The sequence below is a fragment of the Bombyx mori genome, chromosome 8, assembly GCF_030269925.1.
Source record: "Bombyx mori chromosome 8, ASM3026992v2".
NCBI classification, from domain to species: Eukaryota; Metazoa; Arthropoda; class Insecta; order Lepidoptera; family Bombycidae; genus Bombyx; species Bombyx mori.
This window is the reverse complement of record NC_085114.1, coordinates 15632180-15649184: the sequence shown is the minus strand read 5'-3', so window position 1 is coordinate 15649184 and position 17005 is coordinate 15632180. Positions and strand designations below refer to the sequence as shown.

At 36.7% G+C, this 17005-nt stretch overlaps 2 protein-coding genes across 2 annotated transcripts in view; both read right to left on the bottom strand.

Moving 5' to 3' along the window:
- LOC101739813 (uncharacterized) overlaps positions 1-10514 on the bottom strand; it is a 32133-nt gene extending 21619 nt beyond the window's left edge. Inside the window, exons 1-2 of the mRNA XM_004923618.5 lie at positions 10278-10514; positions 8765-9326 (exon numbers count right to left, since the gene is read on the bottom strand). Coding sequence (XP_004923675.1) covers positions 8765-9150 — 386 coding nt within the window. The 5' untranslated portion in view covers positions 9151-9326; positions 10278-10514. The remainder of the gene's footprint in view (positions 1-8764; positions 9327-10277) is intronic.
- Positions 10515-11501: 987 nt separating this feature from the next.
- On the bottom strand, positions 11502-16766 carry LOC101739673 (protein-S-isoprenylcysteine O-methyltransferase). Its single transcript, XM_004923617.4, has 5 exons — positions 16204-16766; positions 15571-15829; positions 14950-15059; positions 14659-14766; positions 11502-13990 (listed from the first exon to the last, which is right to left on the bottom strand). The coding sequence occupies exons 1-5, from the start codon at positions 16417-16419 to the stop codon at positions 13772-13774; spliced, it is 912 nt and encodes a 303-aa protein (XP_004923674.2). The 5' UTR covers positions 16420-16766; the 3' UTR covers positions 11502-13771.
- Positions 16767-17005: the final 239 nt, after the last annotated feature.

The following is a 17005-nucleotide window of genomic DNA, read 5'->3' as shown; positions in this document are numbered from 1 at the left end:
AAAAATAACTCATACTAATGTTATAATATGTTCCCCAAATTTCAAACTTGGTGCCAATGTATATTTATTCAATAAGAAAATCGAGGCCTTTAATTACCATCTATACCTTAGTAACAAAACTTATGAATATGCCTACACCTTTGATACCAACAGATATTTAAAATATACTTATGCTATGTTTTCTAAGTATACGAAAAAAATTAACAATAAAGGCATACATACTGTTTTCAGTAAATTAAAAAACTACATAATAAGCCTAAATAAGTGTTATGAACAATCTACCTTACAGCTAAATGAATCTGATTCATATGATAAAGCTGATATTTCCGATACACAGATTAGTTCTAGCAACCAAAAAGAGTTTTTTCGTTTACAATAAGATACGAGTAATGCATCAAAATATTAATGGATTGCTTAGTAAGTCTGACCTATTATGTGTAAATATCCAAGAACTTGATAAATGTGCAAAAAATGTAGATGTCATTTGCTTAACAGAGCACAACATGAACAAATTAGACTATGTGCATGTAACTTTACCAAACTTTAATTTAGGTGCACACTTTGCCAGAGAAAATAGAAATGGTGGATCCTGTATACTCATAAAGAGGTTTCACAAATATAAAGTACTGCAAGAGATATCTAATCTCAGCGTTTGTAATGATGTGGAGTGTTCAGCTATAGAGTTAATTGAACACAACTTGGTTATAATCTGTATATATAGACCACCAAAATATACACAAGAAAAACTAAATATATATTTTTAACGTTTACAATTCTATAATATGTTTAGTACATAAACGGAAATTCAAAAAAGTTATTGTATGTGGTGATTTTAATATTGACCTATTGAAGAGAAACTCTATTTCTCTACGATTTGAGCATTTAACTTATAGCTTTAACATGAAAATAGGTACACGTGAAGTAACTCGCCCAAGTTAATTCAAATGATCCCGAATATGCCTTTGACTCATTTTTTGAAGATTTTAAACTATTTTATGACCTTTGTTTTCCCAAGATAAAAATAAGAAATACCTGTGTTAAAAAAACAAGGTGGCTATCTAAAGGGATTGGTAAATGCTGTAAACAAAAGAGAAAATTACTTTGGAATTATCGAACCAGCCCTTCAGAAAGTCAAAAGCAGATTCTAAAAAATTATAGTGCGCGACTTAAAAGAATTATAAGGCTAACTCAAAAGTGTCAAAACAATTATTATATATCAAATGCAGACAATAAATCGAAAGCTACATGGAGAATAATTAATGCAAGTAAGGCAAATTTTCCAAAAGATTATATAACACGAATAAAAGTAAATGACCGTATAATAACAGACCCCATTAACATTGCCAACGAATTTAATACCTTTCTTATTAATGCTACTAATACTGATAATGATATTGATAAAATAAACTCTCCGGTAAATTTAAATGAAACACCAGAAATTTTGAAAATAGATACAAGTAATAGTCTTTTTTTTTTTTTTTTTTTTTTTTTCTACCTAAGCTGAGAGCCTTGAGAGGCTATGTCAGCGTAACCCTAACTTTTGTAGGTGAGCTCACGGGGCTCAAACCTGATGACGTTGCTAACACGAACCCTAGCAAGAGCCGTGCTTCGCAGAATCTACCACCGGATCGGAAACGCGACCCACTGAGAAGATCCGGCGAGAAACTCAGTGGGCTGTGTCTGGGAGTTAATTTACTCGTCGAGCCCTTCGTCGCAAGCGACGGGAGTAATAGTCACAGTACACCTCACTCTTTATTCATGAATCCTGTTATTCCGTACGACATCTTTTTGTTAATGAAATCCCTTAAAAACACTCATAGTTCTTTCTGGTTATGATAATATTACTACATCAGCAATTAAATCGGTAGCACTTATTATAAGCCCAGTACTTAGCCATATATATTTTCACTGGTGGTAGGACCTCTTGTGAGTCCGCACGGGTAGGTACCACCGCCCTGCCTATTTCTGCCGTGAAGCAGTAATGCGTTTCGGTTTGAAGGGTGGGGTAGCCGTTGTAACTATACTGAGACCTTAGAACTTATATCTCAAGGTGGGTGGCGCATTTACGTTGTAATGTCTATGGGCTCCAGTAACCACTTAATACCAGGTGGGCTGTGAGCTCGTCCACCCATCTAAGCAATAAAAATAAAAATCATAAACTTATGTATAGAACATGGCGTTTTTCCAAGCAAACTAAAAAGATCTGTCATTAAGCCACTCTTTAAGAAAGACGATAAAGAAAACATTGCTTGTTATAGACCGGTATCTTTACTTCCCATTTTTTCCAAAATTATAGAGAAAATTATTTACGAAGCTATTAACTCCTACTTTGAAAAACATAATTTATTTACACAAGAGCAAAAAGGTTTCAGAAGAAATAAATCAATTAATATGGCTATACATGACCTATTAAAACCTATATATTACAACTTAGATAATCGAACTCCTACTGCTACACTGTACATGGACATGACTAAAGCGTTTGATTATGTGGATCATAAAACCCTTCTAGATAAATTAAATGCTTACGGAATTAGAGGCAATGTCCATAAATTATTAAAATCATATTTAACTGACAGATATCAAAGGGTTGAAATAGACAACATATGTCCACTGAGTAGGACAGTACAAAGCTATCACTCAAATTGGATGAAAATTAAATTCGGTGTACCTCAAGGCAGTGTACTAGGGCCGCTCCTTTTTCTAATTTATATTAATGACTTCCCTAAAGCCATAGAACATCCGATGATTCTCTTTGCCGATGATAGCACCGTCATCTTTACAGAAAAAGAATTAAATTCCTTAGAGTCCGCTATTAACACTACTCTTAAGCTAGTTATAGAATGGTTATTAAGAAACAATTTAGTAATTAACCTAAATAAAACAAAAATTGTCACATACCCACAAGAAATACAACACTTTGAAAATAGAATATGATGGGACACATATTGAAGAAGTGAATAGTACTAAATTTCTGGGTATTTGGATTGATAATGATATGAAATGGCAAACAAACATTGATACAATATGTAAAAAATTAAACCAATATACGTATGCCTTGTATAAGTTAGCGAAAGTAGTAGACCAATCAGCTGTACTGACAGCTTACCATGCATATGTGGCGTCAACCCTTAGATATGCTCTAATATTCTGGGGAAACGCCACTAATACAGAGTACGTATTTAAAGCACAAAAGAAATGTGTGCGTGCTATAGCAAACATTCATGTACCAGACTCATGTAAGCCTTTCTTTCAAAAGTTAAAAATCATGACTTTTACATCGTTGTATATTTATGAGGTAGCGATTTTTGTCAAAACGAACAAACATCTGTTTGCAAAACCGCAATCTGTTAGGAATACTTTAAAGATTTCTTCGCTACCTCATAGAACTGCCCTTTATGACAAGAGTTTTTTTAGTATGTCATCAAGAATATTTAATAAACTACCAATAAAAATTTTGAAGACAGTAGATTTACAAGATTTTAAGCAAAAATTGCAAGTATTTTTAATAGATAAGGCTTACTATAGTATGTCAGAATATTTAGACGATAACTTTAGATAATTAAGATGATAAAGTAGAATAATTTAAGTTTTATTTTTTATTTTTATGTAGATTATACTTACACCTAATATTTGTACGCTTTACTAGCAGGACATAGTGATACATTTATTAATATTAGCTTATTAATCTTTGTTAAACTATGACCACAATAATAATAAAATAAATAAATAAATAAATAAACATTGACGTCTGTGGTCAAATTGGGAATAGATTAAATATTGTTTGTCTTTATTTATTAATATTTTTTTTATAGAGTAGCCTTGGCTAAATTTGTGATTATAGAAGTATAAAATACAATCAGTATAGTGTACAAACTTACAATTTCAATTAATTATAGTCGAATTTCGACTACTGCGGGACCTCTAGTTTAAATTATTATTCAATATGAAGTTTCGACCTCGGGTCGATGAACATTAACTGGTAATTACATTTTAATTTTGATATTTTAATCATTGTGAAGACATTTTATCGAAACTCGGAAGGGTACTGATCAATTTTGTATTTTATGACCACACTTTTATTAGGTCCACCTATAACTAAATATCTATCACGATATTTTAAACTAATATTCAACAACTAAAAGACGACCGATTACCTTGAAAATCTACAGACGTATCGAGAATCGATGACAGTACAATAATTTCTTTAACAAAGTAATTTAGATATATTTTCAGTCTAGTCTTTGGATTTTGGTTATTCATTCATTTCTTTGGATATTCACCGAGCGTCTTGTGATGGTCAACAAATACGCAAGCTTATTGACTTGTCAATAGAAAGCCTTACAGCCTGGCCACGGGACATTCGCCGATACGAATATTCGCGCGGTGCGAACGGCGAAGCGTCTAGCGACTAAAATAAGCGCATAGAAATGTACCTAACAAGCCACGCGCACCGGCGACCGGCGAAGCGACCGGCGAAATGTACCGAGCGAATCGCGCGGGCGACTTACTACGCGGCGGGCGAGCAAAACAAATGCATGAATAACAGCCTGGCCACGGGACATTCGCCGATGCGAATATTCGCGCGGTGCGAACGGCGAAGCGTCTAGCGACTAAAACAAGCGCATAGAAATGTACCTAACAAGCCACGCGCACCGGCGACCGGCGAAGCGACCGGCGAAATGTACCGAGCGAATCGCGCGATGCGGCGGGCGAGCAAAACAAATGCATGAATACGGACGGCGCGAGCCACGGAGTCGAGCGGTAGTCGCGGCGAATAGTGCAGTGATTAAATGAGTTTAGTTGTTTTCGCCGCGAAAAATTAACGCCGAAATTTTTATATTTTTTATTTATTTTTTATTTTATATTTTTAAAGTCGTCGTGGCCTAACGGACGTCCGGTGCAATCGTGTTGAGCGATGCACCGGTGTTCGAATATCAGGCGGGTACCAATTTTTGTAATGAAATACGTACTCAACAACACTCAACGTTCACGATTGATTTCCACGGTGAAGGAATAACATCGTGTGATAAAAATGAAATCTTCAAAATAATAATTTGCGTAATTACTGGTGGTAGGACCTCTTGTGAGTCTACACGGGTGGGTACTACCACCCTGCCTATTTCTGCCGTGAAGTAGTAATGCGTTTCGGTTTGAAGGGTGAGGCAGCCATTATAACTATACTTGAGACCTTAGAACTTATATCTCAAGGTGGGTGGCGCATTTACGTTGTGGATGTCTATGGGCTCCAGTAACCACTTAACACAAGGTGGGCTGTGAGCTCGTCCACCCATCTAAGCAATAAAAAAATAAAATAGCTGAAATACTAGCTAGACCAGCTATTTGGAAGTCTAGCCACCCAAAGTATTTCTCGTACTTCTTGTGGAATTCTCCATCTATAGGTATACTCCGATTCTTATTCAAATCATGTACTTCACAATCTTTTCCAAATAATAGGTCCTGAACCAAAAAACTATTAATTTGTAAGCAATATCGAGATAATTTCGATATAGACATTTCGCTGTCGGACTTCCTTACTAGTCGCGGCGGCGAACGTGAGTACCCGTGGCCTGCAAACGGTGCTGCGCGAATGGTCGCCTCGCCCACCGCTTCGCTGTTCGCACCGCCGATCCCCGTGGCCAGGCCGTAAGGACGGCGCCAGCCACGGAGTCGGGCAGTAGTCGCGGCGAATAGTGCAGTGATTAAATGAGTTTAGTTGTTTTCGCCGCGAAAAATGAACGCCGAGATTTTTATATTTTATATTTTTTATTTATTTTTTATTTTGAAAGTCGTCGTGGCCGAACGGATAAGACGTCCAGTGCAATCGTGTTGAGCGATGCACCGGTGTTCAAATATCAGGCGGGTACCAATTTTTGTAATGAAATACGTACTCAACAAATGTTCACGATTGATTTCCACGGTGAAGGAATAACATCGTGTAATAAAAATGAAATCCTCAAAATTATAATTTGCGTAATTACTGGTGGTAGGACCTCTTGTGAGTCCATCTAAGCAATAAAAAAAAATTAGCTGAAATACTAGCTAGACCAGCTATTTGGAAGTCTAGCCACCCAAAGTATTTCTCGTACTTCTTGTGGAATTCTCCATCTATAGGTATACTCCGATTCTTATTCAAATCATGTACTTCACAATCTTTTCCAAATAATAGGTCCTGAACCAAAAAACGATTAATTTGTAAGCAATATGGAGATAATTTCGATATAGACATTTCGCTGTCGGACTTCCTTACTAGTCGCGGCGGCGAACGTGAGTACCCGTGGCCTGCAAACGGTGCTGCGCGAATGGTCGCCTCGTCCACCGCTTCGCTGTTCGCACCGCCGATCCCCGTGGCCAGGCCGTTACTAACGAAAATATCCCCATCATACTTTTTCGTAAGAAAAATTAAAGACGATATAATCTATATAACTAAACCTAACCGTGAAATATTAGAATCCCACCCAAATAACCAATGACTACAAAAAGATTTAGAGGAAGAGTGTTTCAAGATCTGCTATAGATTAGTCGAGATGAACATGTCACTGGACATTGTGCATGCACCGCTTCTTTAATTGTTTTTTCTCGAAACTACAGATTATTGTCTAGAGACAGGTGAAAGTAATACAAAAAAACTTTTGACTACAAATACCTATCCCGTAACGCATGATATTAATAATTACTTATAGTACGTACGTTGACAAACCTTTGTCACTTTAAGCTTAAAGTAGATTTCCCTTTACTGGTAACAAGGGATGCTACAGTCCTTCAAGACTGTGTATTATTCATGTTGTTTATTTCACTTGATAGATGGAGTTCACGGCCAACCCGGTTCTCGATGGTGACGAGAGCAATATGAGGTCAAATTCTCAATTGTATTGTGTAACGGTAGTCCCATAAGTTTGGCATGCAGTCTTGTCCTGCTTGATGGGTAGACCGGAGTTATAGCAAAGCAGTTGACTTCAATCTGATGTCAAGAAAGGAATAAAACGGCTTCACGCTATCTCTAAGTACTCCGTCTCAAATATTAAGTGTATTATCTATGGGACTCCGGTAGTCGTTTAAGATCAGGCAAGCTGTGCAAGATAATTAAATAAGTCATTCGTAATTCGAAGAAGGTGAGATCAAGTACGAACTTGATATTTCCCGTACAAAAAAATATATCGGAAATTGGGATTCTAAAAGAGTATGTGTACATCCCTTTTGTAATACTTATATCTTATGATGTTCTCATGTACTTGTCTATATTATAAATTATTGATCAAATGACGCTCTACTAAAAATCGGTACGTGAATATGTGTGTCACGGACTTCCATTGATGTTTAATGATGGTTCAAGGACTTTCTGTGTAATGGAGCAGACGGCTGTTCGACAATAGATACTAAAGTCATCGCTACAACCACAAAACCTTAATTATGTATGAAGTTTAAATGAAAATCAACGTTTTGAAAAATAAAACCAAGTACCTAATAGTTCGTCGTAAATCGTCTTTTTTTTTCTTATCAATATATATTTTCTAATGAGTATTTTTTTTTTATCTTAATCGGATTGTATGCTGATTCGAAATACATTTTTTTTTGTGATTTTATTTCGCGTGTATGATGTAGAACACGAAGTAATGCGTTCATTATAAATTTCATAATTATGTATTCTGTTTCAGAAAATGGTTAACTCTATGTAGGTATATAATATATAATAATAACGGAACTTCATTTGTTTTGTTGCATACACGGGCGTACGGACTCACGGCTTTCTTGATCTTAAGTGGTTACCGGAGTCCCTAAGCATCAAAACGTCAATACTCGTTCACCTATCTAAGAAAAGCTTGTGTTTTCATCAGCTAATAGGTTCCCAGGTGGCATATCTTGGTTGGGCCTTATCTAACATCTGGGAATTTTATCTGTATCTCTGCCTTTCTTCGGAGATTCTCTTGCAGACAAAAACAACAAGGGTCGTGCGTCAGGCCACACGATCGGGTAAGTATTCTATTATCTAAAGAGAGATCGTATGTTGGAGCATCACGTGTCACAATACGGAAACGTAATCCACAGTTCGAGAGTGGGCACGTTTGAATAATAATTTAGTTTTAAGATTACCGTTAACAAATAGATAATATATGTATATATTATGTATGTATTTGTTATATTTATTATATACTACATAAAAGAATAACAAATTGAAAGGTGACGTTTCTTTTTTTTTCAACAGACGAGTTTAAATCCCTCCTATAAGGTGACCGGACACAACGTGAAAACCGTCTTCAGAGATAACGTTGAGATCCCAGGTGCATTGGCAAAACTTGTGATAACCTTGAAAAGCGTTATAGCAGAGAAAGACCCAACAATATGTTCTATGACAAATAAGATATGTACCGATGTACCCTGAGCTCTGATCGAGCCATTTTGTGACCGAAATTCCGTCGCTGACCCGCGCGTTCTTAGTCATTTTATTGCTCTCCCATTTTGCGAACCAATTGAGTAAATTATTGAGCAATTTTCCAATAAAAAAACTTTAGACGACCGCACTGATAAATGTTACGTTATTTAAAACAGAATCTTCGTCTTGCAAATATATCGTTAATTGATTTTAAATGATTTTTGATGTCCGTCTATTTTGTGGACATATTTACTTAAATTTGAACTTAATCGCAACAGTTTAAGGTTTGAGTTAAGAATGAATTTGCCGAAAGCGGAACATCGCAAGGCGCATGTAATGTGTTGTTGTGAAAACAGACAAACATGCAATTAACAACATCCTGAAAGTACTCACTATGTCTCGATGAGTTCGCAGTTGAGCAATAACTTGTTCGTTCCTAGCTCCACGACCGCCACGGTCTGGTCGTGGTAGTATATCATTCTCAATGTATCGTTGCTGATTCGTCGGCCCGTGTAAGGCTTCACGCCTGCCGCCGGCTCCTTCCGCTGGGGTTCATCCGCTCGAGCGCCCACACTGCCCACGAAGCCGGCAAGGGACCAGCCTGCCGGGAAGCTTATAGCAAAAGGCTTCGCGGAAGCCGGCGGTGGAGAGGACACCGCTATGCACAGTATCACCACGACGGAAAGCAGCGATTTGAGGAGTCGGTCCGCCAGGGGCGCGCTGTTGGCTATGGCTTCCCGCGCAGATCGCACAGCGCTCATCAGCCTCCGGAACGACATTGTGGATTATTGTCGTTATTCGTCCATGACGGGTGACCGAGCCGCGCGGATGTTGCTCTTCGACTGAACTGTGGTCGCGGTGGTCGCCTGGCCGGTGGCACTGTGGCGCGGCACTTTCGCTGTGACGTCACTAGGACGGTTACCGTCGAAGCGCTTCGGTTTCACTTGCGTCGTATCTATCGCATAAATATTCATTCGCAATACTAATCATTTTCGTAATCAGGTACTAGCCAGTGCTCTTACGTTCCTGTTCTCGGGATAATGTGTCCATTATTCCAATGTAATTGAAATTTGGGTTTTAGGTTCGAGATAAACGGTGAGGTTTAGCTTAGCAACAAGTGGGTCGAGAGCTCGTCTGACATGATCCTGAACACATGAATGATTCGCGGTAGAAATAGACAATATTGTGGTAGACTAGACTGTTGCGCCAAGGGTCGTGGGTTTGATTCCCACATCGGACAAACATTCGTGTGATGAACAGGTTTGTTTGCTCTATGTCTGGGTGTTTTTTTAACTAATATATTTATATATTTAAACATTTTTATGTATGTATGTCACTCTCTAGTGCCCATAACACAGAGAATCCTAAATTGGGGTCGGATGAGAGTTCGCGATTTGTTCTTTTTTAAATTTTTATTGCATAGATGGCTGAACGAGCTCACAGCCCACCTGGTGTTAAGTGGTTACGGAGCCCATAAACATCTACGACGTAAATGCTGCCACCCACCTTGAGATATGAGTTCTAAGGTCTCAGTATAGTTACAACGGCTGCCCCACCCTTCAAACCGAAACGAATTACTGCTTCACGGCAGAAATAGGCAGGGTGGTGGTACCTACCCGTGCGGACTCACAAGTGTTTCTACCACAAGTAATTACGCAAATTATAATTTTGTGGTTTTTATTTTTATTACACGATGTTATTCTTTCACCGTGGAAGTCAATCGTGAACATTTTTAAGTACGTATTTCATTAGAAAATTTGGTATCCGCCTGCGGGATTCGAACACCATTGCATCGCTCAACACGAATGCACCGGACTTATCCTTTAGGCCACGACGACCTTTCTTGCCAGTTATTATTATTATTATTATTAATTCTTTTTGAGGTATTGAGAGATTGAAACACTACCCTAGCAGCATACGATAACATCCTGCGTATACCAGGCGGGAGTCTTGCGCATTAGACACGGCGCGTTCATTAAATTACAAAATACTTGAATACATAATTATTCTGTACATCATCTTCAAGTCGGTTGTATACACTATTACAAAACTGTTTACGATTTTTTTTTGTGATTAATAAAGACATTAGTAGTCTGACAACGTTACACCGCACTGTTGCCACAAGGATAACTTGAATTGCTATAGTTAATTAAATAAAGTTACCACCTCAGCCACCGACGGCAGCGACAATAGACCATACACAACTAGCTCTATCTAGTGGGGAGTGGATGAATGTCCACAGAACCAGGGCCGTTTATTTAAAGATCGCACTGCATCAAAGCTCGAGAAGGTTCGATGGCGTTCGAAATAATAGGACCTCTAGTTTTCATTCTCTAGTTTTACTGGTGGTAGGACCGCTTGTGAGTCCGCGCGGGTAGACGCCACCATCCTGCCTATTTCTGCCGTGAAGCAGTAATGCGTTTCGGTTTGAAGGGCAGGGCAGCCGTTGTAACTGTACTGAGACCTTAGAACTTATGTCTCAACGTGGGTGGCGCATTTACGTTGTACATGTCTATGGGCTTCAGTAACCACTTAACACCAGATGGGCTGTGAGCTAGTCCACCGATTTGAGCAATAAAAAAAAAATCTTAGCCCCTTTTTGTGGTAAGGCACATTATGAGGCGTAGAGTCATATTATTTTTTCTGTCACAAAGTATTGTTTTCGTACTGTACAAATTATGCATGTAAAACTTTTTTTTTGTTATTGCTACAAATCGGCCGACGTAATAGACATAGTTAAAGAGGATAAAACTTTGGAAATACTGCCACATACCGCAGCAGCCAGTGGCTTGGCTGTGTCTATTGATTATCTGTGATTGAAGTCCATGAGCGACGATGACTATTTACCATCACGTGGGCCGTATGCTCATCTGCTTACAAAGACATTCTTAAAACTTACCTTGAGACATGAGGATAATTTTAATTTTATTGTGTACCTACTGCGGTCTCATCCTTCTAACTACACTACTCATGTCAAGAAGCGACATCTAGTGCCGAGTATCCAAACTTTTGTTTGAGGCCACTTTTGTTTTCGCCTATGTACACTAGATGGCAATGCTTGTAAGGTTTCATTTCTTTGTTGTATTGAAGTCTGTCCAATAGCAACTTCAGTTAAATAAAAAAAAAAACATTAGCATAAAATATCTTTATTTTACAGTTAAAACATTACAAAACAAAATTACCTATCTAATAACGTTGAAATATATTTTTATAAGTTTTTTAACAAATGCTCATTTCATTTTACTATTAGATTACTAATTATCGAGGGGCGAAAGGCCATTTGGTTTAAGCGACATTTCACTTTGTAATTAAAGGTGCATTTTGTTTGGCATTTGCATAAACAGTTCGATTTTTTTAAATTGACTTCAATGAAGTTTACTCCATTGAAATAGCTGAAGAATTTTTTTTGTTATGATATTTCTTTCAAATTTTAAACATTAATTGGCTCTCTTGTAAATTTTCGAAAATGTCGCTTAAACTAAATAGCCATTCATCTCTCAATATACACATATGTATATACAATACAATACATTTAATAATAATGAAATGGATCACAACCCTTTTGCAAGCGAAATCCGTAAAGCTTGATTTTGTTTGACGCCAATATTTAATTTTGTTAGTTTAGTACTTCTTCAGATCTAATGCCTTTGAAGAGCTTAGTATCTGTGGAGTGGCACAAAAATAAAACAAAGTCGCTGGACGTTTCTTTATGAGTTTTTTCAAAAGGTCCATTAAACTCTTAGTAAATTCCCATCGTTTTACTGAGAAACTATTATTTCATGTAATCTCATTTAATTCTATTTTATTCAATACGTTCTTATGATTCATATTATTCAACTTTATTTCATTACGTTCAGTTGTGCATTTTGTAAATCATAGACCAAATCAGACGAGTGGATAAGACTACGACTCGTGTGCCCCAAGTTGTCAGCTTGCATTTTAGAATTCTCAACTTGAATCTCGGCTTCTTTCAAATAAAATATTGCATTTTTTTTCCTACGTATTATTATGCTGATAGCCTTGAGAGGCTTTTTCAGCGTAACCTTAACTAGTAGGGGAGCTTAAAGGGCTAAAACCTGAAGACGTTGCTAACACGAACCCTAGCAAGAGCAGTGCTGCGCAGAATCTACCACCGGATCAGAAACGCGACCCACTGAGAAGATCCGGCGAGAAACTCAGTGGGCTGTGTATGTGTGTTAATTTACTCGCCGAGCCCTTTGTCGCAAGCGACGGGTTCGACGAGAATGATGACCGGGGCATTTTATAAGCTTCTGTGTTAGTGCAGCCGGACAGCTTCCCTACATTGGCCGCTAGGGGCGCTGTTCCAACTCCATACAAATTTAAGTTAACTTTTACGCGATCGAGGACGTTATAAAACTCGCACTAAGCACATAGGACGGTAATAAATTATATGGTGAGTGCAAGTTCTTTTAATTTATTGCCATTTTTGCTGCTTCCGTGTGATCATTCGCCCGCCCGCTCGCTTATATGTATTTAGTTTTCTATCTTTAGCTTTAGTTACTAGCTTTTTGTTTACCGCAATATAGTTTTACCGCTCCGCTAATTATAAGTGACGAAGATTTGTCACATACCGCTTAGGACGGCTATTTACACGCCTTTCTACCCCCGCTTCATATGCTCCCGCCGCAGGGGGGCTATTTACACGCTCCCTTGCTACCCCAGTAAGTTTATAAATCATTGCACAACGAGATCGCACGTTGGACCGTCACGACTGTTAAAACATTTTTTTTGTTTACACTTGATAGATGGCGGTACTAGTTTTCTGAATCGCGCTACACTTTTGTTACGTAGCTAACATGATCATTAGTTCCGCGTTGTGTGAGTATTCTCGTATAATAAGCATAATAAGCACAACTTTAGAACTTGATAAGTCTTGTTGAAAATTTTAATAGTAAGGATAATTAGCGTTGTAGCGAAATAAGCTACTTTAGAAATATTTTTCACTGAACACACATTGCTTGAGAATCTATAGTTATAAGCTATGGTTTCATCATAATACATTGAAAATTAGAATATTCCAACTACCACAGTGTTATTTAATTTATTACATCAAGCAGTGGTTTCTCTTTTGGTTGCAGTAGGTCACTGCTATTCCTGTTAAAAAGCTTTCCATTACTGACTATTCTACATTATCGCTTTTAGCTATTTATTAGATTTCTTGTTGTACTTTATTTCGTTCATATATTACCTATTATTATATTATATTATCATATATATATTATCATTAAAAGTAAATAAATTAAGTACTTAAATTAATTGATTACTATTCAAATTGATGTGTTGTTTGATTGATATCTGGAATTTTATCACTTGTTCGTTGGTCATCAAGCGCGATGCCGACGTCAAAATCAGAGATGAGAATCTTGAGATAAATATAGCTCAGTAACTCCAATGGTCTTCTTTGACAAATTGTCCTGTGTTCTCTGGTACATAACCCTGGATGAACGGAAGGCCTGTACTGACTTTGCTTTGGTAGACTTCATAGGCGGGACCAAAGAATGTCAATAGTGTCAATTCCTCAGCATAAACTCTTTCCCTAAAGAACATCCACGAGGCTAGCGTGTAGATGATCAGGCAAAAAGGATTCAGGAGGATAAACTGAAAATTTCATAAAATGTATACGTTTAGATCAGTGTGTTAAAATGTGGTGAATTCCATACCATTGAAGTCGTCGTGGCCTAAAAGATAAGACGTCCGGTGCATTCGTATCTAGCGATGCAACAGTGTTCAAATCCCGCAGGCGTGTACCAATTTTTCTAATGAAATACGTACTCAACAAATGTTCACGATTGACTTCCACGGTGAAGGAATAACACCGTGTAATAAAAATCAAACCCGCAAAATTATAATTTGCGTAATTACTGGTAGCAGGACCTCTTGTGAGCCTGCACGGGTAGGTACCACCACCCTGCCTATTTCTGCCGTGAAGCAGTAATGCGTTTCGGTTTGAAGGGTGGGGCAGCCGTCGTAACTATACGACGAAACCTTAGAACTTATATCACCAGGTGGGCTGTGAGCTCGTCCACCCATCTAAGCAATAAAAAATAAATAAATAAAAAAACACTTTTAAGGTAAAGTTTTGTGGCTTTCTTCGATTCAATTTAAATACCCTGTGAATATTTCATAATTTGCATAGCCAGCTCTAACTGGCAACAACATTAATTGCAATGCGGGTTGACGTAGTTCTATGTGACCCTTGATTATATTAGCTGATACTTATGTATTAATATAAAATAGAGCTTTAATAAGTTCCGGTAATGGCTCACCTGAGTACCGACTGACCAATAGAACCATCCTACATAGCTTGGATGTCTACAGAGAGAGTACACCCCGTGCGTAACTAGCCGATGATCCACTCTCTTTACGAATTGTACCTGTACAATTAAATAGGAAAAACATTATTTTCTCTAATATTCTTACTTTCATTTTAAAATTAGTCTCATGCGGCTCTCCCTTATTGTGATGTCAGTTAAATGTGAACTACACCTATTTTTGGACATGGTGGCAATGGAAATTAAATAAAGGACTTATTAAGTGTTTTGTGTTTGAATACTCACTGTGTGGTTGAAGTTAGTTTTGGCTGTGAACATAGCTGATTTTCTTAATATTTCTCCTCCTATACACATTATTACACCTATGCTTGACAACCAGAAATAAGTCTTCATCCCTGTGGGAGAATTATATATATTTTTTTTTATTGCTAAATCGTATCATTTTATTTAGAACTTTCTAGTCTATGTTAGTATCTACTTCATTTTGAAGGGGTCCGTTTGTGCTCCACAGCAATTAAGCACAAAGTACTTATGTAATACTAAAGTCAGCAGAGCTTAAATACATCACAACTTAAGAGGTGACACACCTCTTAACAAATGAGCTTCACTTGTGATGTGTTTTATTATGGCACAAGTAACAGTTACTAAGCTTCCTATTTATTTAGTATCTTCCTCCTTGCAACGATAATCCTTAATACTGAGAGCTGTGGCCTCCCCTAATACAATTTATAAAATATTTTTTATGTATCTCAGGAATGTGGACAAGATAGGACTATTATAACATCCTATCTTGTCCACATTCCTGAGATACATAAAAAATATTTTATAATAATTATGGACGACAATATTGATAATAATACAATTTATATTTAAAGTTTAGTATAAGTTCATAAAAATAGCTCTTACCCGGAAAGAAATAATATTCAATGGCCCATTCAATCCAACTAGTGACCGCTGCAACTCCATACTGCACACTGTGATTCAATATATATGAATCAATTGTTAATGTCCTAGGGTTTGTTAGGGCTACACTCATGAACTCAGAAAAATGGAACATCGACAGCACCATGGTGTAGAGACCGAAAACCTTAATGCCATCTTCAAATGTCGATAAATAGAGGCCTATTGTGAATACTGCTCCGAGGAATGCTGCTCGTATTGACACCTGAAGTTATACAGAGTAAACGCAATTTAACCGGAATTAAAGCTTTAAGTTAGTTTTCATATATTTAACAATAATTTATAATTTAAGAGGATGTATATGTGACAGCTAGCAGAAAACTTTTAATTTTTTTGTTTTAACTATTAATATTGAGAATTTTAACAAATTAAAATTAACTTCAAATTGTAACTAATTAACTATTCTTAATGTGATTAGAAAGTTAGATTTTTGGTTATTTTGACATATCTTATCTAGGGTAATAATTTTTTAAAGTAATATTCAGATTTAACTTTAACACTATTGTGAACTCACTCATTCAAACTTTTAAAAAATGTACTACATAGTTAACATTTGATGCAAGAAACATGGATAATTACCTCATATAAAAATCCTTTATAGGCATATCTTAAAATAAAATTCAACAAACAGAAATATAATGAGGGACCCCAATAAGTAAGTGCCCAGATCTCAGATGTGAATCCTAAAAGGCTTCCAGAAAAGAATGATATGAAAAATATACAAACGGTTAGCATAAACCATATTATCGCTTGTTTTCCGGCGGGGCATATGTTTTTCATTGTTAAAACATCCATTATAAAGGATGCCTGTAGTCGAGAGTAATTTTCAAGATTATTGTTTAAAACTGATTTGTGTATTTCCGCGATATATGTAATCAATATAGGCTACATTTTTTATTTTCATATACTTATTCACAATTCATCACAAATATTCATTACGGTCACAGATACGATGACAATTTATTGTTCATGACTTGAGTGGGTGAATTAAAATAAAAATCAAATTAACAATACAAAACTATTGAAGTCTAACAATCAATAATATATATTTTATACTTTTTGTTGGTTCCTTCAAATATTTATAAATAAATGTATCTGTAAGTTTGAATTGTAGGTGTAGTAGTACTTCAATTTTTCTAACAGAAAAGGCGAAGGTATCATATATCATACATTGCAGCATTTGCAGCGGTAGCATAGTCAATCATTCATAAATTGTCATAGAAAAAAAATGGATCGAAAAATTCAATGTTAGTTGATTTTTTTAAAACTATAAACAATTGGGATGATATCGATAATCGAAACTATATGATATGGAATTAAATAAGTCCTCAGTAAAGTAGTGGTTATTTACCATGACTTCAGTGAATTTTTGGGAAGAACC

Coding starts and splice junctions, on each gene's coding strand:
- LOC101739673 (XM_004923617.4), bottom strand. CDS start 16,419: ATGGATGTTTTAACAATGAAAAACATATGCCCCGCCGGAAAACAAGCG. Junction 14,767..14,949: donor AAACTAACTTCAACCACACA/GTGAGTATTCAA, acceptor TTAATTGTACAG/GTACAATTCGTAAAGAGAGT. Junction 13,991..14,658: donor ATTGGTCAGTCGGTACTCAG/GTGAGCCATTAC, acceptor TGAAATTTTCAG/TTTATCCTCCTGAATCCTTT.